At 43.9% G+C, this 23,295-nt stretch overlaps 2 protein-coding genes and 1 pseudogene across 3 annotated transcripts in view; 2 read left to right on the top strand and 1 right to left on the bottom strand.

The window, feature by feature from the left end:
• The window catches only part of LOC102291632 (signal transducer and activator of transcription 5B), a 53,703-nt gene extending 49,900 nt beyond the window's left edge, over nucleotides 1–3,803 (top strand). For both annotated transcript variants that reach the window (XM_005950243.3, XM_042215566.1), the window contains 2 exons: nucleotides 657–764; nucleotides 1,851–3,803. In XM_005950243.3, coding sequence (XP_005950305.1) covers nucleotides 657–764; nucleotides 1,851–1,974 — 232 coding nt within the window. In that variant the 3' untranslated portion in view covers nucleotides 1,975–3,803. The remainder of the gene's footprint in view (nucleotides 1–656; nucleotides 765–1,850) is intronic.
• A 5,879-nt stretch (nucleotides 3,804–9,682) lies between these two features.
• On the bottom strand, nucleotides 9,683–10,978 carry LOC102292875 (annotated as a pseudogene).
• A 2,110-nt stretch (nucleotides 10,979–13,088) lies between these two features.
• naglu (N-acetylglucosaminidase, alpha) lies at nucleotides 13,089–23,079 on the top strand. Its single transcript, XM_005950244.3, has 6 exons — nucleotides 13,089–14,387; nucleotides 17,573–17,720; nucleotides 18,008–18,154; nucleotides 18,284–18,369; nucleotides 20,719–20,975; nucleotides 21,174–23,079. Exons 1-6 carry the CDS (start codon nucleotides 13,975–13,977, stop codon nucleotides 22,376–22,378), a joined length of 2,256 nt encoding a protein of 751 aa, XP_005950306.1. The 5' UTR covers nucleotides 13,089–13,974; the 3' UTR covers nucleotides 22,379–23,079.
• The last annotated feature ends 216 nt before the right edge of the window (nucleotides 23,080–23,295 follow it).

The raw sequence follows: 23,295 nt of genomic DNA on the forward strand, positions 1-23,295 counted from the left end.
TGGCAACGAGACACTGATTACATTCACCTCGTATGAGAGTTTGTTGTTTAAGTGTCCAAGCCAAACAATGTTAGATCAAAAAAAGTTGCATTAACGGCAAAATGTGACCTTAGAGCACGGTTGTCATGTTCAACAGAAGCAAGAACAGCAACACCTGAAGTTCAGGATTTCCTCAGCAGCTCACCTCAGTATCAAACTTCTTACATTAACAGCGTCCACCACAGTAAATAGGATATATGCTGACAGCTGACTGACAGCCTGCACTCACTACAGGTGAACAGCAGCTACAGTAGCTGGATTGTAGTCTGCTGACATCTAGTGGTGAAAATGTACACTGCACCAGTAACATCACTGGTTTCCTAGCTTGACGTTAGCTTGCTGGCTGGGAAGATGGTGGAAGAGAGTTGATGTGCAGCAGCTGTTTCTTAACCATGTTGTTCTCTCTCTGTTCTCCACTCGCTCTTTTTTTGCAGTCAAAATAAGAATAATGTTGATATCTGCACTCAAAACTTATAAACACTCAACTCAATGTTATCTAAATATTAACCTGAATATAAATATATTAGTAATATAAATAAAAATGAATATCATTGTAAAATGTGCTCTTTTAGTAATGCTGCAGTAGGCTAAAGTGAAGTGTGGCATGTCTCTGATAGATTCACCACCCCGAACCCTGAACCCAGTGCAGGAGCTACTGCATTCATGGACCAGACTGCTTCTCCCTCTGTGACCCACCCCAACAACTTCAACGTCTACCCTCCCATGTAAGCAGCTTTCTTTTTGCACGTGTGCATATGTTTAATAAAACTCTTATAAACATGTGAAAACACAAAATTAGTCAGAATGCCTTTGACATTTGTGCAGTAGTACTTCATAACCTTCATAAATCCAGGAAACGTTTTGTTCTTAAGTCAGATTCACCAAGAACACTGAGGTTTGGCAGCACAGCATGTACACATGATCATTGCTTCATGCAACAAAATTCTGTGGTAATAATCATCATGCTGATATTTAAAAAAATAATATTTATAATAGATATGTAATGGATATATTATACATGATCAATATTGGCATTCAGTAAATGCATCAGGGGAAAGCTGGTGCTCAGTATCATGTCCAAAGATATTGCAACATGCAGACTGGAGCAGCCTGGGATTGAACCAACAGCATGTGTGGCAGAACCAGGCTCCGGGAGGAGCGCCATCTACAGGAAGACGGGAGAAAGACACGCTGTGGAAAAGAGCCAGTGGTTAATAATGCTGATGATTAAACGCAGAGTGGCATGTAACCACGTAGTGAGTGAAAAAGGTGACTGAAGAAGAAACAGCCTACGCATAATGCAGCATAACTCAGGCAGGAGTGGAAACTGGAAGCTGGTTCCACAGAAGAGGGGCCTGAAAACTGAAGGCTCTGCCTCCCATTCTACTTTTAAATACTCTAGGAACAACAAGTAGGCCTGCAGAGCGAGAGCGAAGTGCTCTAATAGGGTGATATGGTACTACAAGGTCATTAAGATAAGATGGGGCCTGATTATTTAAGACCTTGTATGTGAGGAGCAGGATTTTGAATTCTGGACACAACAGGAAGCCAAAACAGGAGAAATCTGCTCTCTCTTTCTAGTCCCTGTGAGCCATCATAACCCAGAACCAGGTTTGGTGTTTCAGGGAGTTTTTAGGACTTCCTGATAATCATGAATTACAGGCTGCAGCCTAGTCCAGACAGTTTGTAAACAATGCAAACTATCAATACTGGTTTTGGGTGTCTTTGTTGTCACTGCTTCATTCAGGAATGTAAACCATCCATGATGAAACATTGTTTTCCATTGACCATCTTCGCTGCTGTCCTGTCAGGGCTGACGGCATGTTGGATCCCGATGGGGACTTTGATCTCGAGGACACCATGGATGTGGCTCGTCATGTGGAGGAGCTGCTCCGCAGGCCTATGGCCAACCAGTGGAACAGCCAGCAGTCCTAAACCAGACACCCGCACCTGCGGCACACCCCGAGGTCATCTCCATCTGGAAACACTCACGCCTGCAAAACCACCTGGACTGCAACCAGGGCAAGTCGGGCAGATCTGCGTCACATTTTGTTATTCAGGTTTCTCTTTAGCTGTGTCCAAAATGAGAATGCACCTGGTGTCGAATCCTTGTCTACTCGCCCAAGACTTTTTAAAGAAGTAAAATCAATGTTACTGCCATTCAACAAGCTTTAGATCCTCCCCTGCTTCCTGTAGTTTCTCACTGCTGCTGTCTGGAGGCAGTTTGCTTCAGTTGGATTTTTATTAAAAACTGAGACGGGTCGTTCTCAGCAGAAGCTTTGCCTTTGTATGCGCCCGCTGAGCATCAGGAGACGTGCACGACACAGATAACACACAGCTTAAGTCCCTTTCAGACACGCACTCACTTTTCTGTTGCATTGTGATGTTAAGGGCCGGCTCATTTACAGTAACGTCTGAATGCACACGGGCACAGCTGGAGGAATGACTCCGTGTCCTGGACCTGTTTGTTGTTGCTCGCCTGTTTCTATTTTACAGTATGATTAGACTGATGCATTTCCCAATCAGGAAGCCTGAAGCTGTCTCACACACTGATCTCACTGTGGAGAAGTTCAGCTACACCTCACTGCGTGTCTGAAAGGGCCTTAATATCACTGTGAGGAGCTCTCTCTCCCAGTACACAGGCAGTACTGGTTACTGTGACGCATAGTTAACAAATGTATTCTTTTCTGTATTACAAAGATGATTTTCTTTATTATTGTCAAGAAAAATGAGAAGATTTCCAATCAAGACTTAAAGAAAGACGATGTAACTTATTCCAAATCTTGAGTAATAGCTTAAAGTAGAAATGGACAGCCAGAAGGAAACAAACTTGCCTCCTAGTAAGGTACCTATTTATAATTAGCTCCTGAGCCAAGCTGTGGCCTAAGCTTGAGGACAGGTTTACCCTCCTAGGACCTGCCGTCCACATATGTGGACATCACATTTTGGGTTATTTAGACCAAAATATTGAATTGTGCTGTACAGGAGCCTGGACGAGGACATTATACTGCTACTGTTCTATCAACATTTTAAACGAATATCCTCATATGTGGCTCTCATTTTTCTTAAAAACAAAAATAAGGTAAAAAAAATAAATAAAAGAAATCTGGTAATTCTTTGGGGCCCGATCAATGTAAAAACAATGTGACCAAATATCAAAGAGAAATTAAAAATGCTGCTGTGGAAGAGTTCGGGTCTCAGGAGGCTAAAGCTCCCTGTTGGCTCAGTGTGAGCCAGCGTCTGTGGGCCGCAGCTGTTTCAGTGTTTGGTTGAACCTGCAACAGCTGCTGTTTCTGTAACATGCTACACACCTGAGAGCAGCTGCAGACTGAACGTTAGTAAAGTGACCCTGTAGTGTGGGGTAGCTGTGGATGTGGGGCTTGCTGGCACCGACTCTAAATTGTGAATGTCGATTGGCTAACACGGCGGTTTGTTGCATCTCTTCCCTCAGAGGTTACTTGGTCTTCCTCGAAGTCCTGACAATAAACTGTAAGAGGCGTGTTTAAAACATGTTTCTCTGTGACGACGTTGAACCGAGCTGCCTTACTGCACAGCGCACTTAGGTGCTATCACTATAACTGCTCACTGCTTTGAATTTTGTTGTTTGTCTTCTCTCAGATGGAGTTTTATATTATAGCAATGAGATGAACACAGACAGATTTTATTTTTTATGATATTTTGTTGTTGTTTTAACTGTACAGAGTGGCCTGAGACCCCTGAGAACTTTAATGCCATTTGAATAAGAAACAGTTTATTTACCCAAAGCGCTTCAACAGTACAAATTCATTTGTGGTAATTTCTACTTTCATTCATATTTAAAGGGTGATAACAATTACTTTCCAAAACATCTTGTTAGCATCTCCACACCTCCAGGCTGGTGGATTTAATGACAGGACACTAGTCCAGCCTGCAGGCGGGGTTCATGTTTGGGATGCAGGTTTGGGCCATCAAGGCTTTAAAGCAGCCACATGTGTTTCACAAAGTGAGCGAATAGCAGCGAGTCTTTCGTGTGGACTGGATGTGTCTCTGTTTCACTTTGTGCCTCCTCATCTGCTCAGCTTGACTTTCATCAAAAGTACACCTGGCATGTATGTTAAACGATCGTGGGCGATCGTGGCTCAAGAGTTGGGCATTCGTCTTGTAATCGGAAGGTTGCCGGTTTGAGCCCCGGCTCCGACAGTCTCGGTCGTTGTGCAAGACACTTCACCCGTTGCCTACTGGTGGTGGTCGGAGGGCCCGGTGGCACCAGTGTCCGGCAGCCTCGCCTCTGTCAGTGCGCCCCAGGGTGGCTGTGGCTACAGTGTAGCTGCCATCACCAGTGTGAGAATGTGTGTGTGGATGGGTGGATGATTGTGTATAGTGTAAAGCGCTTTGGGGTCCTTAGGACCAAGTAAAGCGCTTTACAAATACAGACCATTTACCATTTTTAAACCATCAGCAAGCAAAATGTGCTCTGTCCCATCCATGGAAACGTCTCCCTGAGTGAACTTCATCACAGACGCTCCTGCTGCACACAAACACAGCTTCTCCACACTCTGCATTCATCAATTATAAATCAGAGAAAACAGTATCCATATTTCAGAGATCTGATGGCCACTGTACTGTCACACAGAGGATACCGCGGTGAGTGACACAAACAACATGTTGGCTGTATGAGCTGGAGTCTCCAGCCCGACACCTTTTTCAAACTAGAGGTCTGATCACACTCAAGTCTAACCAGTGCCTTTGTCTAATTATAAACCAAGTTGTGCCATTTAGCATGGGTTTGAATAGCACTCTGGCTGTAAGATACATGTAGGCAGTCACACAACATGTTTTCTTAAAGCTGATAAAGTTCTCACAGTATGTGAACTGGGACTGATATCTGGAGGTGTGCACGGATCTGTTCATTGTAACAAACTCGTAGCCTTAGAGCACGTTGGCATGTTTAACTAATGACATCTGACGTTTAATCAGTGACACACATGTTAATGTGTGCTAAACGCAGCTTTCTGTGTGGTGGCCTTGAAGCCGCGCCCGAAAAAACAGCGATTCAAAACCTTTCCATGGTGGAGACGTTCTGTGTTTCTGTGGACGAAGAAAACGGACGTTTTTGTGCCGTGTCAAAGGTGTTGGTCGGCTTCTGATTGGACAGCATTTCTATGAGGGTTATTTCAGCAACTGGTACTCAGGCCTGCTCTTTACATATCTGATGTTTTCACGTGAATAGTGTTTTCAGTCCCCGTTTAAACGGTACCCATGTAGAGAGTGAAGCCACCGTAATGATTGTTACGACCACGGCTCGTAATCACAACCATCGCAGCCGTCCTGTTAGACGACTCGTAGATTTGGGAACATTCACCGAGAACCTGAAAGCAAAGAAGGGACACAACTTACTCTTACCTCAGTGTGTGTGTGTGTGTGTGTGTGTGTGTGTGATGTACTGTTTCATTATAAATTTGTGACAATGAGAAGGATGGATGGTGAAATTCTCCGACCTCTTCATACTGTTAAACTTTTCTTAGGCATATAATTTTAAATATTATCTGATGTGATGCGCGTCTCTGTACAATGATCTAAAAAGCCATAAGTAAGCTTGCACACTCATCTGAAAAGGGCTGATAGTTCTCTAATGCTTACCCACCATCACCTCGTCTAGCTGATTATTTGTAAATCGCTCCGTTTCTCACGCTGACCGATTCTTCATGTTTGTTTGTCACAGTAACTGGAGTGTTAGTGACGTGTTAGTGACGTGGCGCTCACTGTCATTTCTCTAGCTCACTGCATCTAGAATGAGAACCCAAGAAATGTTATCCCAGTAAATATCGGACCTGTGCAGCAACCATGTGCATGCGTGCACAGTTAGTTAATCGCTGCCTTTATCGTATGAAGTTTGTACAGGCTACAAGCACGCAGTCAAATGTTAGACGGACAAGCAGACGAGTCCTCAGTGTATCCACGTGTCCATCAGCTGCTGTACACGCCGCAGAAAGAAGTAAACTCCCCGTGGCGCTGGCGGGTAATCGGCAGCTGCTTCCAACCGGTCATGTCCAACGTTTCGAGACTGCTCTCTGGCATGTCGTCCTTCAGTTATTATTGAATGCTCTAAAGTGTAAAAAGGTGAGTAACCCAGATGATACCGAATGCATACATGTTCCCCTGCGAGGGAAGAACGTGCAGAATGTTGTCGAGTGTAGGTGTGCGCTCCATCTTCACGCCATGTCTCCTCCACTCCCAAGTGTTTCTTCTTTCAGGCCTTGTCACAGTTTATTCTCACTTCTTCCCAGGTTTCAGTCCAAACTTTAAAGAGATAAACTTTAGAGGTTTTAGAGCAGGAGAGCTTTGTGAATGTGGGCCCAGGTAGATGATGAACTGCCCGGATTGTTACTAAGCAGTTTTAACCGTGTGCGTAGTTTCTGTTCAGATGTTGTAGCTCTCGTATGTTGCCTTTCTCTTTCAAGCTTCAAGAACAAATTGGGTGTTTGTGGGTGTTTAAAATGTGTGGAGAGCATTCAGGCCGTCACAGGTCGCTCTTCTTGACTCGTTTGCTTTGGGTCACTGTTTCGTTGCAGCCTCTCTTCAGTTTGGACCACTGTTGCTTTATTGAAACGTCCGACTCCAGGTAGCTTTTGGGAAGTCTTCATTTTCTTTACGGGGCAACAGTGTGAGGTACGACTCGGTATGTTCAACTCGCACTGAGTCGTACCTTAGTTTGTGTTAGATTGTTATATAATTCTGCAGAAATACCGGCCACACCGAGCTGTTCTTGAAACGGTTTGAACCTCAGCCGAGTCCACGTTAGTTGGATCAGTCACGTGAGTCAGTGTGGTTGAGCCTGATCACTGATGCAACAGTCTCTCCAACATCCTGAATCAGTGTATCTGTCTGTGTGTTTGCTGGCTTCTGTTAGCTCTGTGCTCTCTGTTTTACTGAATTTGTCCTACAGTTTACTGGAACTTTGATGTTGGGATTGGAAATATGACAATAAACTTTTTTAATGAATCTTTCCGTCGTGTTTTTCTGTTCTTGTCCTGGCACACATCAGATGTTTGTGTGCAGGTTTGATGAAATGATTTGGCCTCTTACGAGTGTTTTTTGACCAAAATGTTTGTTGGGGAAATAAAGTGTTTGTGGCTTCTTGTTTGATTCTGTTGTGGAAAAAAATGACAGAAACATGAGCGCAGTCACTACGAGATGGGTCACAGTCAAAAGATGAGGGTGTGGAGTAGATCTGACTGTATTTATTTGTTTTAACCAATGGCAGCAGCAAAGACATTACCATTAGATGTGTTCAAGCTTCACAGAGATCTGAAGTTCACAGAGGAGAAAGTCGCCGTGCTTTAAACTGAGCCTCTGGATGTTTCACGTGGGATGCATTCATACTTTTCTTGCTTGAATTTGTACACTTTGTGTTATCCAAGGTTCTGTTATTAGCCTTAGTTCTCCGTAAAACATTAATTCTTGACTTTTTAATGTGGCCTGGTTGTCTCCCTCTGACTCTCGTGTTGTTCTAAAACAGGGATGTGGGACTCCAGGCCTCGAGGGTCCTGCAGGTTTTAGATGATGATCCAACACAGTCGATTTAAATGGCTCAATGACGTCCTCAACATGTCTCATGTTTCTAGAGATAACGAACTAATCACGGGATTTTTACATGCGTTTATTATGTAGACCCTTTTCAAATTTATATTCAGTACTTTATAGTATTGGATCATGATTATTGATAAATCAATGATTTGATTTTGATTGATTTGATTTGATTTTATTGATTAGCATTCAAATATCTCAGTGAAGACAGAACAAAGATCTACCACAAAGCAAGAAAGCACGAGACAAGGCTAATCAAAAGGTATTGGCTGAAGCATTTGCTTATTACGCCAACCCTTTAACAAAAGATCTTTTTGCATGCAGCTCCTGTACACAGGGCTCAAAGCAAAGAATAAAACAAAGCAAAAACCAAACAAACAAACAAGAAAAAAAAACTTTCCACCTTAGATAAGTAACTACATCAAAGCAAAAGAATCAAGAGTTTTTTTTGGTCTTTTCATTCTTGATTTATATATTTTTCTAATACTATATTTTTAAACAAGGAAAATGAACTACACCTTTTTAAATCACTGTCATAAGTATTCCACAGGTTAACTCCTCTAACAGAAACACATCTCTGCTTTATATTTGTCCTTATCTTGTTTTTCTTAAAGAAATCTGTTCCCCTTAAGTCATATTGACTCTCTCTGACTTTGAACAGCTTCTGAGTACTGGGGCAAAGCAAGTTATTTTGTGCTTAATACAATACAATAACTCTTTAATGTTCCACCTCAATGGAACTTCGAGCTACACAGAAACAGAAAAAATGTAATCTATAATAATGCAATTAATTTGCACAATAAGAAGAAAGTCATTTTTAATCATGTGTTATTTAGAAATGTTACACTGCTTTTTAAATGGCACGTCACTCCTTGGTAACTGATGAAAAGCAGTTTGATGACAGATTTCAGTCCACCCATCCTCTTCCACGTATCAGGGTTTCTGTCCCAGCTGGGCGAGAGGTCCTCGTGTACAGCCTGACAGTGAGAGCGCGAGGGGTTGGTTGGATTTCAGTCACCGTGCAGCACGTCTGTGCAGGCTGACTGCACTCTTAACCAGAGATGGGCAGTAACGCGCTACTTGTAATGCGTTACTTGTAATGCGTTACTGTAATCTGATTACTTTTTTCAAGTAACGAGTAAAGTAAGGGATTACTAATGCAAAAACAGTAATTAGATTACCGTTACTTTCCCGTAGGAACGCTGCGTTACTGCGTTACTAAAACCGTGATTTTTTTTTTGCAAGAATGTCTCATGACAGTGACGTAAGCGAGTGCGACGTTCGTGACAACAGCTGTGTGCAGATCAACAATGGATCACATATCGATTGTGGGAGAGAGTATGAGCGTGCAGCGTTTAAAGCGTGGAAGTACTGACCTTATTTTGAGTTTGATTCCATAAAAAGTGACAAAAACATTAGTGTCCGCTGTGCGTGGGAAGAAAACTTTTTACAGCGAAAAAAACCCCTAAACTTCCAAACAAGCACCGAGTAGCTACGACGTAATGGGAAACTCACAGAGAAACTCGCAGATTCTTCAACTGACCGCGGCACACCTGCACCAGGGTAAACCTCCGCCTACCCCAGTCCTGCTTTACAGGTGAAAATAGAGCAACAGGACCGCTGAGTCTTTGACTTTATTTATTTTCTGCTGTGTTTTACTTGGATCTATTTGAAAGAGTGAGTGTAAACACACAAAATATTTTATTTTATGTGCTGGAATGTGCAGAAAATAGGTTTAAATGTTACACTAATTTCTTCCAGTCAGAGAATGTAATAATTAAATTTTTGCCTGATGCATAAAGTTAAAAGATTAAAACTGATAAAACAAGTTAAAAAAAAAAGAGACCTTTCCATTTGATTACATTCTGTATGATGGATTATGTAGAAAAAGTAGAATTGGGCTGAAAGATCTATCGCTTTATCACCTATTCAGGTTGTAAATCGTGTTTTTAAAAAGTAACTAAGTAATTACTTATGAAAATAAGTAATCAGTAAAGTAACAGGATTACTTTTTTGGGGAAGTAATCAGTAATTAGTTACTGATTACTTTTTTCAAGTAACTTGACCAACACTGCTCTTAACAGGACAGGGTACCAAAGTCACTGTGTTCCACACACAGTGCCATTTATGAGGTCCTGCAGGTTTTTCCAGTTGACCAGGAGTGAAGGAGTGACCCTGCATATCAGAGCTGACATCACACAGAGAGGTCTCCTTGTCCCAGAGGTGAACATCTGTCAGGTCTCCTACAAAGGACTGTTTTGCATTGAAGCCTCCACCGCAGGTGTCTTGATCTTGACCCAGAATGATACTCGGAGAGCGGGTCAGAGTAATGCTGAAGGATTTTCCGGTCGCTGCGCTTTCCATTGACTCACATTGTTGTCATCCCGTTTGAGTTCCACGTAGCGAGTGGAGTTCCATTCATTTTCACTGTCAGGCAGCCTGACCATAGTTGGCGCCGTCCCTTTATCGTTCAGCCTGTACGCGCCCTCACAGGGCTTTAAAAGGAAGAAGCCATTAGCTTCAGACGGGACAGCGAGGGAAAACGGAGTCTGCGCTCAGTCCAGTGAAGAGTAAAATCTCATGCACAGAGACAAAGCTGTGACGGACTGGTTGTGAGTTTGACATAAGAAGTTTCTCCCTCCAGTGGGAGGTGAAAACCTTGTGTGAAAGACCTGCAAAGAAGAAACAAAACCCTGTCAGGACTCGTCTATAATAATTTGCACAATCATCTTTTAAAAAGAAATGCTGTCTTCAAAGCAACAAACACGCGTGCCTCCTGTGGAATTTTCTCACATGTGTCAATCCACATTTTCAGTTTATCTGTGATGTGTGTGGGGCGGAGTCTGACTTTGGTAACGACGGGACCATGGGAACCAACTTCAGGCGCACACTGGGATGCAGCAGACGACTGAAATGTTACCCAGACAAATGCTACTGTTAGACGTTACCCGCTGCTTCAGAGGGTTAGTTCAGCGCCGCCAGGATGTCTTTGCCTGCTGTTTGCCGACCCTCAGATTTAAATGTTTTGCTTCAAACGGTTCATTTTCTCTGTTAAACCTGTGATGAGCTTTCTATGTTGCACTGTCAATGTTCAGCATTTGAAGTACATCATTATGTCCTTTTTGTGTTTGTTTGAATCTGACGGAGATTTTTTGTTTCTTTATTGATTCTAATAAAAAGAAATAAATTGTAGATAAAAATCTAAAGTGGTAACTGTAGCTTGTAAAGTGAGGAAAACCTGTTACAAATATTCTTCAAACGTCATAGCGTCCATTCTTACTCTCATTATTTTGTGCAGCACTAAAAGTACAAAGTCAGAACCTGTGTCCTCGTTACCTTCAGTCACCGGCTCTCTCACCTTGGTGCTGAGCATAAGCTGTGCAGACTGAGGTCAGCAACAACAGCAGCTCCTCCATCGTCTCCTGCTGTTGGACAGTCGGACAAGATTTGCTTTTGTTGGAGAAAATTTGGAGACTAAAAAAAAGTCTGAACTGATTCTGAGCAGTTACAACAAGTCAAATGACTCAGTTCACCAAGAGATTCCCTGATATGGACCAGAGCTGCACAAGTGTTTGTGTGTGGTTAGCTGTTTGTGTGTACTTGTGTTACTGTCATAGTGACACGTTGTGGCTGCTCGACCTGCTTTTGGGATCAAAAGTCATGGCTGCACAACAATCAGTCTTTTCAGGTAAGACAGATGCTGTGCTTGTCCTCACGTCGGAGTTATCCCCAAACCTTTTGTTACATCAGTCATGATGAGAGAAAGCAAAACTACGGGGTATGAGTCATATTTGAGGTGACAGTGATCGAAGTAAAGACTCTTATTCATTTACTCGTCTGTGCCTTCCCTCTGTAACCTCTCTCCCTCTCCTGATTGGCTCCTGACTGTCTGGCACGCCCTCTTTTCACCTCCACAAGTAAGGTGAGTTTATTTTGATCCTCTCCAGAGTTCATACGACTTCTTTCTTTTTAAATGGACGACTTCAAATCTGACCTTGTTTTCTCTTTCAGAGTTGAGCTGTCCATGTGTGTCTGTGTTAAGTACACAACGAGCTGAGGTCAAACACAACACTGGAGAATCATTGATGGCTGTGTGATGATAACAAACCTTTGAACAGTGATAGTAACTGAGTGTTAGCCTGCTGGCGGTTGATAAAGTTACGCTTGTTTCATAAGCTAACCAGCATATGTTAGCCTCCTAGTATCACCAAGCTAAGATGTCAACCAGCTGAACTTTACTGAAAAAACAAGCAGCACTAGCTGGCAGCTCATGTTCTGAAAGATATCATGGTCAAATATGGATCACCTTACTCTGTGGAAGGAAATGATTCTGCTGTGTTTGAACTTGAGTCGATTACATTTAGACGATATTCATACACTCAGATATTATATTAAGCCCACCAAGTTGTGTTTAATAAATATACCTCAAACAGGAATTATGAACATTGTCTGAATAGAAAGACCATTTGTTATTACTCTGTTTTATTTAAATAACACATTTAAAACAGAAGCTGACCCAAAGTGCTGGAGCCGCTGAGACCCAGCCTGTTCACTTACGTCCTCTGTAATGGACTTTTTGGTCGATATGTTTTGCATTATTTGAGCTACCCTACCAAGTCCTGATGTACTAAACAGAGGCAGGAAAACGTTCAGCTGAAAGAGGTTTAAAACAGCCACGTTTATAAATGTGGGTCTCCAGAACACCCAGTTTCTAAATACACTGCTCAAAAAAATGAAAGGAACACGTTGACAATACATCAGATCTCAATGTCTGTATCATGCTGATGCAGACTGGCTATGACTGATGGAAATGAAAATGATGAACCTACAGAGAGAATTCAAAGACATCCTGAAAAGTAAAAAGCTGATGACGTGGACTATTTTGCTGAAATATCTTTGGGCTCACTGTTTAGCTAAATGCAAAACTGGTGATTATTTATTTCTATGTCAGAAAAGATGAGGGGAAACGTGTCAGGCCTCCACCTGTTACACCATTACAGGTGATGCCTCTGCTGAGCAGATCAGTATCGCACGTTTAACTGCCTTGATGCTGCACTCTGATTCAAAAATGCTGCTTTTTTGTTTTGCATGAAAAGCTGAAGCATGTTTTATTGTGTTGACTAATCATTATGGAAAGTTCAACTCAGTGTTCAGGATGTACACATTAATGATGATTCAGCTCATGAATCACAACACGCTGCTCTTCCCTGCATGGTGCAGCAGGCTGCTGATATATGTTCCATCAGTCTGTTGTTGAGAGCACCATGGTAAATGGCCTGCATTTGTATAGCGCTTTTCTAGTCCCTAAGGACCCCAAAGCGCTTTACACTACATCCAGTCATCACACACTGGTGATGGCAGCTACATTGTAGCCACAGCCACCCTGAGGCGCACTGACAGAGGCGAGGCTGCCGGACACTGGCGCCACCGGGCCCTCTGACCACCACCAGTAGGCAAACATGGGGTTAGTATCTTGCCCAAGGACATTTGGTATGCAGCCAGGAGGCAGCCTGGGATCGAACCACCGACCTTCTGATTAGTGGCTGACCTGCTCTGCCACCTGAGCCACAGCCACCCCATCATCTTTGCTGTGGCGTGCTGGGGTGCAGGCATCAAAGCAAAGGACACAGACTGAACAAACTTATCAGGAAGGTCGAGTCTGTTGTTGGCGTGAAGCTCTCCACCCTGGAGGAGGTGATCAGTGACAGACTGCTGACTGCTGGTAATCATGGACAGTGACTCCCATCCTCCATAACACACTGGACAATCTGAAGAGCAGTTTCAGCAACAGGTTCCTTCAGCCTGGCTGTCTGAGGGAGCGTTACAGGAAGTCGTTCCTTCTGCTGCTATCAGACTCTTTAATTCACCCACTTGGGTCAGATCCACACATTTGGAACAGAACTAAGAACACCTCATACCCACTGTCACTGTACACCACGACACATACTATTCTTTTTATATTTACACCTATATCTCTATACTTGTCTATTTATCCAGCATTTCTGTTTCTACACTGATTTTCTGAGTGCTTGATGTTTGTTGTATATTTGCTGCTATGACCGCTGGGAGTCTGCTGAGCTGTGTTTAAGGCGTCGGTGCCGTCGGTAACACTGGCGTTAACAGTTTAACAGTAACTCGCACAACACTTCTCTAAGTTTACTGTCATGTGACAAACTGATCACGTGCCAAAAAGCTTTAAGGAAACCACACTCGATTGGCTGACAGTCAACGGAGGCCGCAGCGCTTTCTCTGATTGGCCAGCAGGCTTTTGGTAAAGCGACGCTTCCGGGTTCTCCGCAAATAGACAAATAAACTCGTTTTTAAACTTATGCAACGGTGGGAAAGTGTCTCCCGTGGACAGGGCTCAAAATGTCAGGCGGAAGCGGCTGCTGCTTGGCTCTGTTGCTCGTCTGGAGCCTGTGTGTGAGCGCACGCTGCAGGTTTCCTTCTCTGGACCACATCAGACCGAGAGCCAGCGACCGAGCGCAGGGCAGAGCGGTGACCGAGCTGCTGAGGCGGCTGCTGGGGAACAGATCGGCCGAGTTCATCGTGTCGGTCAACGGGAGCCTCTCCAACGACAGCCTGGACGTGTGCGAGCTCAGGTCCACCAAAAACAACAAGGTCGTCGCCACAGGCAGCACCGGGGTGGCCGTGGCCTCCGGGATTTATAATTATTTGAAGTATTTTTGCAACTGCCACGTTTCCTGGTCCGGGAATCAGCTGGATCTGCCCAGACCTTTGCCAAAGCTCACCGGCGTCCTGCGCATCAGCACCCCGCACAGGTCAGTGACCCGCACCGTCCTCACAAAGGTTTCTGCAGGCTTACAAGAGACCTGCGAGGGACCCGTTTAATGCGCCAAGTCCTTACAAAGGTTGGTGTCAAAGCCCTCTGTGACTGTCTCACCTGGTTAGACCGTGTGTCCAAACTGTGAGCAGCTCACGTTTCATTTTCATGTCAGAGACAACAAACTGACACTTCCTGACCTCACACACAGCAAACAACAGGAGGAAAGAAAGTGTGTGTGCTTTCCCCACACAGACATCGGATCAGCTGTAATGCGTTTAGACCCCCAGAACTTGAAGTGTGGGCAACATCTGCTACATGAATTGAATCTTTATTTTGAACGTGGTACAAAAAAAAAATACAACCACATAGAAAAAAAGAGACAAACAAACAAAACAAAAGGAAAACAAAGAAACCGCAACTAAAAAAAACATGCATTTTAAAAGAATTCTTATTTTAGAGGTGAAATGTTTGTCTCACTCCTAGAAGTGTGTGTTTTGTAAGTATAGTGAGAGTATAAGAAGCTATAAAACATTATTTCATTCACAGGTCATTGGCTACGTGACGTAAATATTTTTAGTTTTCCCAAAATAATGGCCTGGTCCCTACAGAGGGGGACAGAGGTTTTAGGCCGTTGCACTCATAGTGTCACAGCTCCATTAACATGTAACAGGAAGGTAAACAAATCTCAGTCTGTCAGTTCTTTATTTGTTGTTGACACAGCCATTGTCCACTTTTTACTTTACTAGAGTTTTTACATTTTTAATTCACTATATATTTTAGACTTGGATTAAAAAAACAAACAAAAATCCTCAAACATGTCATGTCACATTTTCCCGTTCAGGTTTAAGCTCCATGTAGTCACAGACAGCTGGTTGGGAGGTTCACCACTGGTGATGTTACAGAGCATCCCAGTCCTGCTGTCAGATGAAATTACAGTTCACATGTACATAACTAAGAAAAATGTTTTCCCACCAAATCCACTTCACACCCGTTACATTGGATGTTCACCAGCTCCTCTCAGTCGTTCATGGGAACTGCTCTCCACAGAGTGGACCTGTTGCAGTCACAGCCCCCGATGGCATCACGACAGTCGATGGTTCTTATAGTTCTCTGTCACCTAAGAACAATTGAACATCGAGTGCTTTTGTGACAGGTTCAAACTACACACAGGACGATGCCGGGGTACCGTCTCAGCCTGATTCTCAGCCTCGCTGCCCACAACCCAACAAACCCGGGTGCATGAGAAATGGAGCGTTGTCACACATTTGTCATTGTTTTCTCTGAGCGCTTGTACTGCCACCAGGCCCTTTAAAGGACTCTCCTTTCAGTTGTCTGTTGTGCATTAGACCCGCATCAGCTCACTGCAGCTATGTCATGTGCAGAGTGGCTGGGCTGAACCATCGGCAGCATGTGTGGTTCAGTTTGTTTTGCTCATGTCTGTAACATAGTTGTGGGGAGCAGTGTGTAATCCTTCAGCATCATACAGGGAGTGTCTACACCCAGGCCTCCACTCTCACTTCACTGGAACAGTTGAAGTGTTGTAGCTTTATTTATGTGTTTTTCTTTTTGACTGTTCCTGTTTAAACTTCAGTGCTATATTTAAGCACCGTGTTGTGATTTGGTGCCCTGTAAATAAAATTGAATTATATGAAAAGTTTATATGTTGGTGTTGTAACTCTGTACTTCATGAGTGGCTTTGAATCCAACCGCTCACAAACAGGACAGCTGAAGGAATGACAGTGAACGATGCTGATTAGGTCTGGACTGTATGGACTCAAGGAACAACTTTGTACTCAAAGGTGTTAACTGTTGTTCAAGACAGTGACAGACTGGTGACCTGTCCAGGGTGCGACCCTGCCTCTCACTCTAATACAGTAGGTGATAGGCTCTAGCCTATTAGGCTGTATTACCCAGTTTTAACCCTGAGGTTACCTGGATACCTCCAAATCCCTCCTCCTAGGACAGCCAGGCAGTCACAGAAACACAACAGTTTGCAGCCACCTCTTTCTCCAGGTGTTTTTTCAACAAATCAGCATTGTCAACCACTACAACAATGCACTTGCAGTGTTAAGTTGATGCACACCTTCAGACTTTGGTGCCTCCCTTCATTCTGCTGGAGAACTTTGAATGTGAGGAGAGCTGCAGAGTGAAGGAGGGGCAGGGCTGTGTGATTTAGAGTATATTTTGAGGACACATAAATAGTATTACAGTTTTACTGATTAACTGTAACACAAACTGTTTTTATCATCATGTCTTTAAAACATAAACATAAAACATAAAAAAAACATAAGGCAGCACGGTGGCACGGTGGTTAGCACTGTTGCCGCACAGCAAGAAGGTCCTGAGTTCAATTCCAACATCAGGCCGGGGTCTTTCTGTGTGGAGTTTGCATGTTCTCCCCGTGTTTGCGTGGGTTCTCTCCGGGTACTCCGGCTTCCTCCCACCGTCCAAAGACATGCACCTTGTGGGGATAGGTTAATTGGATAATCTAAATTGCCACTAGGTGTGAATGTGAGTGTGAATGGTTGTCTGTCCCTATGTGTTAGCCCTGCGACAGACTGGCGACCTGTCCAGGGTGTACCCCGCCTTTCGCCCTATGACAGCTGGGATAGGCTCCAGCGCCCCCCGCGACCCTGAAAAGGATAAGCGGAAGCGAATGGATGGATGGATGGATGTCTTTAAAACATGATATAGAGCTCAGCGATCATATTTATCAAGCAGAATAGTTTGGCTTTACAGGTTATTGGGAAAAGAACCCGTTCTAATACAGCAATAACACTGCAAACTATCAATCACACCATCCATCACATCAAGCTTCCACTTATCGTTTTCAGGATCCTATCCCAGCTGTCATAGGGCGAGACAGGTTGGCAGTCTGTCGCAGGGCCAACACACAGGGACAGACAGCCATTCACACCTATTTAGATTTTTCACCAACCTATCCCCACAAACTGCATGTCTTTGGACGGTGGGAGGAAGCCGGAGTACCCGGGAAGAACCCACGCAAACTCCACACAGAAAGACCCGGCCTGATGGTGGAATTGAACTCAGGACCTTAATCCTGTGAGGCAACAGTGCTAACCACAGTGCTATAATCACACCATTATACTACATTTGTATTATATTTCTGTATTAAATAAAATGCATTTCTAAGCCACATATTTGTGTATTTGTATCTAGATTCCGGTACTATCAGAACGTCTGCACCTTTAGTTATTCCTCCGTGTGGTGGGACTGGCCGAGATGGGAGAGAGAGATTGATTGGATGGCACTGAATGGAATCAATCTGCCGCTGGCTTTCACTGGCCAAGAAGCCCTGTGGCAGGAGGTGAGGAAGTCTGAAAGTTCAGCTATGTTTTTTTTCTCTTCAGCTCTTGCAATGATATGAATCAGGACTAGATCAGCTTTTGTACTTCAGTTCTGTAGTGTGTTTAACAGCTGGTTGGCATAATTCTCTGAGCAGTACGGGAAAGAAGTTAAAGTTGGAGGAGAACAGGCTCAGCCAGAAGCCAGTACATAAGACGTCTAGGAAACTTTGCTTAACACTGAAATAAGTTGGGACTAGATACAAAATGCCGACTGTGAGTGTTTAGCAGCTGCTCTTGTTGTTTTTAGGTTTACCGTGCTCTCGGGTTAAACCAGTCAGAGATAGAAGAGTTCTTCTCCGGTCCGGCGTTCCTTGCCTGGAACCGTATGGCAAACTTGTTCAAGTTTGGTGGACCTCTGCCGCAGTCCTGGCACGTGAACCAGCTCTACCTTCAAGTAATCAAACCTCAACACAGCAACATGTCAATGGACCAAAACCATTTGTGTTTCTACCAAGTTGAATGTACGCTGAGACGCTGCTGTGGACTCAATCATCTCACATCACTTTTTCCTCACTTTTTCCAGTTTAAGATTTTAGAGCGGATGAGATCCTTTGGCATGATCCCCGTGCTGCCGGCCTTCTCTGGAAACATCCCCAAGGGAATCCTCAGGTCACTCTTCTTTATGTCTCAACATCATTTTCTGCTCTGTGCCACAGCAAACTTAGTCTTATAGGTACTTACAGCCAAACCAGTGCTACCATTAATAATTAGAAGAATCAGTCTGATTGGCTGCGGGTATTTATTTTTCTTACAGATGTGTGATGATTATCTGCCGTTACAGCACTGGGACTAGAGTGTGGGGCAAGTTAACATGAAAAGTGTTGATAGGAGTGAGACGTTCTGCAGGTTCTGCAACTACTAACCATCAACTTGACCAGTTAATTTAATGAGCAATGCAGTCTGCCTGTGTGTTCATGATGTTACTGTTACTTTGCCACATAAACAGCATTGTTGAGGCTCAAAATAATAGATTTTCTGGGGTTAATTGTGATTTGAAGTACAAATGCTGTAAAGTCAATAAATATAAAAAGTGGATAAAAATAGACTGTGAAGAAAATGGCCAGTACCTCCTGACATGTAGTGAAATATTATCAAGAAGACCAAGCATCACTAATTTTACTTGAATGTAGTTAAATCTAGTCCGTGTTTGCTGTTACTGTCCTTCTGACAAACTGATCTTTGTTTCTCTGTTACACCGTCACTGAGTCTTATTCTTACCTTGTGAAAGAAACAAGTACACATGCAACATACATCGCGTTTATCTAACATGCGCAGCCGTCAGTTTTGTGCTTACCACCATACGCATGCTGGTAATGCCACATGTAAGGAAACACAGTGATCTCGACCTGAGGCTGAGAAAGCTCTGAGGATGTTGTGAGGCAGGATTCACATGGATGCGTTTCAGGCTTTGACACGCTCGCTTCTCATTCGCTTTGGTTGGAGTGACGTCACGAGCTGCCAAACTGAACTATGGATCCGTTGGTCCGCTTTGCTCATGCTGTTTAACTTTGGAAGTGCCAGCCAATCAGAGCACACGTGTTTTTATTCAAACACACAAATGCAACTGCTAGCCAATGAAATCATGTTATGCAAATATCCCGAGACAGTCATTTGGCACCAAAACCCAGCAGACATTGATCATTGCAATAAAAGTTACTAACAGGTCGCCACCTGGGTGACTATGGCCCAGGTGGTAGATCGGGTCATATACTAATCCACAGGTTGGTGGTTCGATCTCAGGCTCCTCCTGTGCCAAATGATTCTTGGGTGAGATGCTGAATCGTGACGTGTCTGTGTGAGTGTTAGATAGAGGTTAACTACAGATAAAAACACTGGGTGAAGGTATTTGTGACCAGAGGGGAGCAAAAAGTTCTTTGAGTGCTCAAGTTCAGTAGAAAGGCGCTACAAGTACCAGACCATTTACCTTCGTTAAAATGAAATGGTCTGTATAGCGCTTTGCTTAGTCCCTGTGGACCCCAAAGCGCTTTACACATCCACCCATTCACACACTGGTGATGGCAGCTACATGTAGCCACAGCCACCCTGGGGCGCACTGACAGAGGCAAGGCTGCCGGACACTGGCGCCACCGGGCCCTATGACCACCACCAGTAGACAACGGCTGTATTGTCCAAGGACACAACGACCGAGACTGTCGGAGCCGGCGCTCGAACCGGCAACCTTTCAATTACAAGACGAACTCCCAACTCTTGAGCCACGATCACACCTTGCCAAATGTGTTTGTCACTAGTACAGTAAGGAATATTAGGCGTAGCATTTAATGAACTCTCGTGTTCATCTCAGCTAGCCTGTTTTAAACACACTATACCACAGTCTCTTATAAAGAAGGTTTCTCGTCTGTTTTTGAGCATTTCATGTTGGAATTAAATAATTACATTTCATCAAAAGAGGCAACAATTCTGAAACTCTGGATATTTTCCACTGATAAAAAGAACCAGACCTACCACACAGTACGGTAGGCTCCATAACAGATCATGAATGTGTGCCTGGGTTAGTCCACTTACACAGCACGATGGATCCAAAATGGAGTCGCAGTAGATCTGATTTCCCAAATCATGTCATCTGGATCCATGTTGGATCTGTAGTTTGTCCCAGCACAATCTGTATTATTCAAAAATGATACAGAAATATGTCAAATCTAGCTGCCCGAGATGTAGATATAAGAAAGCTCAGGCATTCTTATAACATGCTTGCCTTTACTGATGAAGCTGCCTTTTTTCCATTTATTTTCATCTGCACTGTGTTTGTCTTGTTTATCTCTGTTTTAGAATAAAAAAAAAAACGCTTTAATCACTTTTTCCTGGTAGTCAGAATTGTTTGAATTGGTTTGTTAGTTTGTCCTGTAGCAGCAAACTGCATCTCTGTGTCCGTCAAACGTATTTCATGTAACCACTCTGTGACTAGAGAGTTAGTATTGCTGCTGCTTGCTTGTGTTTCAGGCTGTATCCAGAGGCCAGAGTAACCAGACTGGGGCCATGGTCTCATTTCAACTGCAGCTACTCATGTTCGCTTGTCTTAGATCCACAAGACCCCCTTTTCCATCACATTGGTTCCCTGTATCTGTCCCAAGTGCTGAAGCAGTTTGGGACGGATCACATTTACAGCACAGACACCTTCAATGAAATGACTCCACCCTCCTCTGACCCTGCCTACCTGTCTGCAGTCAGTCGCTCAGTCTTTGCCTCAATGACAGCAGGTGAGTGTTTGAATCAGCTGCCTGAACCATGACAATTTCTGGGTCCAAGTACAATAATTGCCCTAGTTTGTTGCCCCACGGATGACCTGTTGTACAATTTTCTTGCACAGACAGTTTGCTAAAGCTCCCTGCTGATTTTGAGCCATGTTCAAGAACTGGTCTATTGTCTGGCCCTTATCCAAATGTTTTTCTCTCCAGTTGATCCCCAGGCAGTCTGGCTGATGCAAGGTTGGCTGTTCTTCAGCGATGCAGCGTTCTGGAAACCAGCCCAGATTCAGGCCCTACTACACGGAGTGCCCCTTGGACGGATGATTGTGCTGGACCTGTTTGCAGAGACCGAGCCAATCTTCTCCTACACAGAGTCTTTCTATGGGCAGCCCTTCATTTGGTGTATGTTGCAGAACTTTGGGGGCAACAGTGGGCTGTTTGGTACAGTTGAGAGCATCAATTCAGGCCCTTTTAAAGCCTTGCATTTCCCAAACTCCACCTTAGTAGGCATAGGCATGACACCAGAAGGCATTGAGCAGAATCCTGTGACGTATGAACTGATGAGTGAGCTGGCTTGGCGCAAGGAGCCAGTCAACTTGGCCAAGTGGGTGTCGCTCTATGCCATACGTCGCTATGGCAATACACAAGAGAGCCTGACTGCTGCATGGAGGCTCTTATTTGCCAGCATTTACAACTGCAGTGACCCACACTACCGAAACCACAACCACAGCCCACTGGTCCGCAGACCATCCTTTCACATGAACACTGGGCTTTGGTATGACCCCGCTGACTTGTACAAAGCTTGGAAACTCATCATGGATGCAGCTCCTTCTCTTATGTCCAAAGAGACATTCAGGTATGATCTTGTGGATGTGACACGGGAGGTGCTACAAGTACTGACTACCTCCTTTTATCGAGATATTGCAGATGCTTTCAAGAAGCAAAACCTGTCAGAGTTGCTGACTGCAGGTGGTGTGCTAGTCTATGACCTCTTGCCGGAGCTCAATCGATTGCTGAGTAGCAACCGAAACTTCCTGTTGGGGACGTGGCTGGAGCGAGCTCGGTCCCTCGCCGTGGATGACAAGGAGGCGCAGCTCTATGACATGAATGCCAGAAACCAGATCACTCTCTGGGGTCCCAGTGGTGAGATCCTGGACTATGCCAGCAAAGAGTGGGGGGGGCTCATGGAGGACTACTATGCCCAGCGATGGGGCCTGTTTGTCCAAACGTTGGTGGAATGCCTGAACAGCGGACAACCCTTCAAGCAGGCTGCCTTCAACCAGGCGGTATTCCAAATAGAAAAAGGATTCATTTACAACGGCAGAAAGTACCCGACCAAACCTCAGGGAGACACGTACGAGATCGCTTATAGGATCTTCCTCAAGTACTTTCCACAGGCCCTAAACAGACTATAGTGAGCAGAGAGAACAATTTTGAAAAACTTGCAAGTAACAGCTTGAAGAATGTGTTTGTCCACTTTCAGTCGTCCTCGGCTGTCCCTGAACAAACTGCTTGGGTTTACAGGAACAATCTGGTTTTTTGCACACTTACTGAAATCAGCAACGCGTGGTTTTGTCTGTTCTTGGAAGATTATTTTCACGTTATGCTCAGACTGATCACATTCCCAATAATGCTCCGTATCAGAGGAGGAAGTATCAGATCTCTGCTCGACTGTTTGAGGTGTTCTACAAACTCTGTGGTACTGTTTTAGACTGAACACATCGTAAGGAAAATGTTTCACATATTCACCATTTCAGATTAATATGAGAAGACTGACAGGAATCTCCAATCTGCGCTTCAATTGTAGAAAGTCTGGATCTGTCCAATCCAGTCTGCATGCATAACCTGCTGTGTACCTGAAATGCGCACTTCAGTGTCCCGCTACTGTTAGTGGGAAAATCTAGCAAGGAAGTAGAAGCACATTTAACACACAATAATGTGTAGTTATAGTTTCAACTGTAACGCAGACACGAGTCTGATCTCCATCTTTAGTCGCACAGAAAGCAAATCTGAATATTGGACATGTTAAACTTTAAGTGAATAATATGCTGTTTTTAGAAACTGACTCTGTTATGCATTACTCTGAAGTTAATTTGGATATTGTGATTTTTTTTTTCCTTGCTTTTTCTAAACGACATGAGCGACAGGAATATGTTTTATAGAACTGACATTAAGTAGAGACAGAAGAAGGCCAGCGTCCTACTTATCGAACTGTTTGGGTGCTTCAGACGCTGTTTAACAACCACCTCCTGTATTTAGAGCTCCTGCTAACATGTTCAGTTAAACGTAGTAATAATCCACAAAGGTCTTCCAAACAGATGAATTTTTATTT

The sequence above is a fragment of the Haplochromis burtoni genome, unplaced genomic scaffold (genome assembly GCF_018398535.1).
Source record: "Haplochromis burtoni strain Fernald_Lab_line unplaced genomic scaffold, NCSU_Asbu1 Contig_761, whole genome shotgun sequence".
Taxonomy (NCBI): Eukaryota; Metazoa; Chordata; class Actinopteri; order Cichliformes; family Cichlidae; genus Haplochromis; species Haplochromis burtoni.

What these genes read in the sequence shown, in the direction of transcription:
- naglu (XM_005950244.3), top strand. Translation starts at nt 13,975, where the DNA reads ATGTCAGGCGGAAGCGGCTGCTGCTTGGCTCTGTTGCTCGTCTGGAGC. An exon ending in CGCATCAGCACCCCGCACAG is followed by an intron (nt 14,388 to 17,572) that starts GTCAGTGACCCG and finishes ATTTGTATCTAG; the next exon opens with ATTCCGGTACTATCAGAACG. An exon ending in AAGAAGCCCTGTGGCAGGAG is followed by an intron (nt 17,721 to 18,007) that starts GTGAGGAAGTCT and finishes TGTTGTTTTTAG; the next exon opens with GTTTACCGTGCTCTCGGGTT.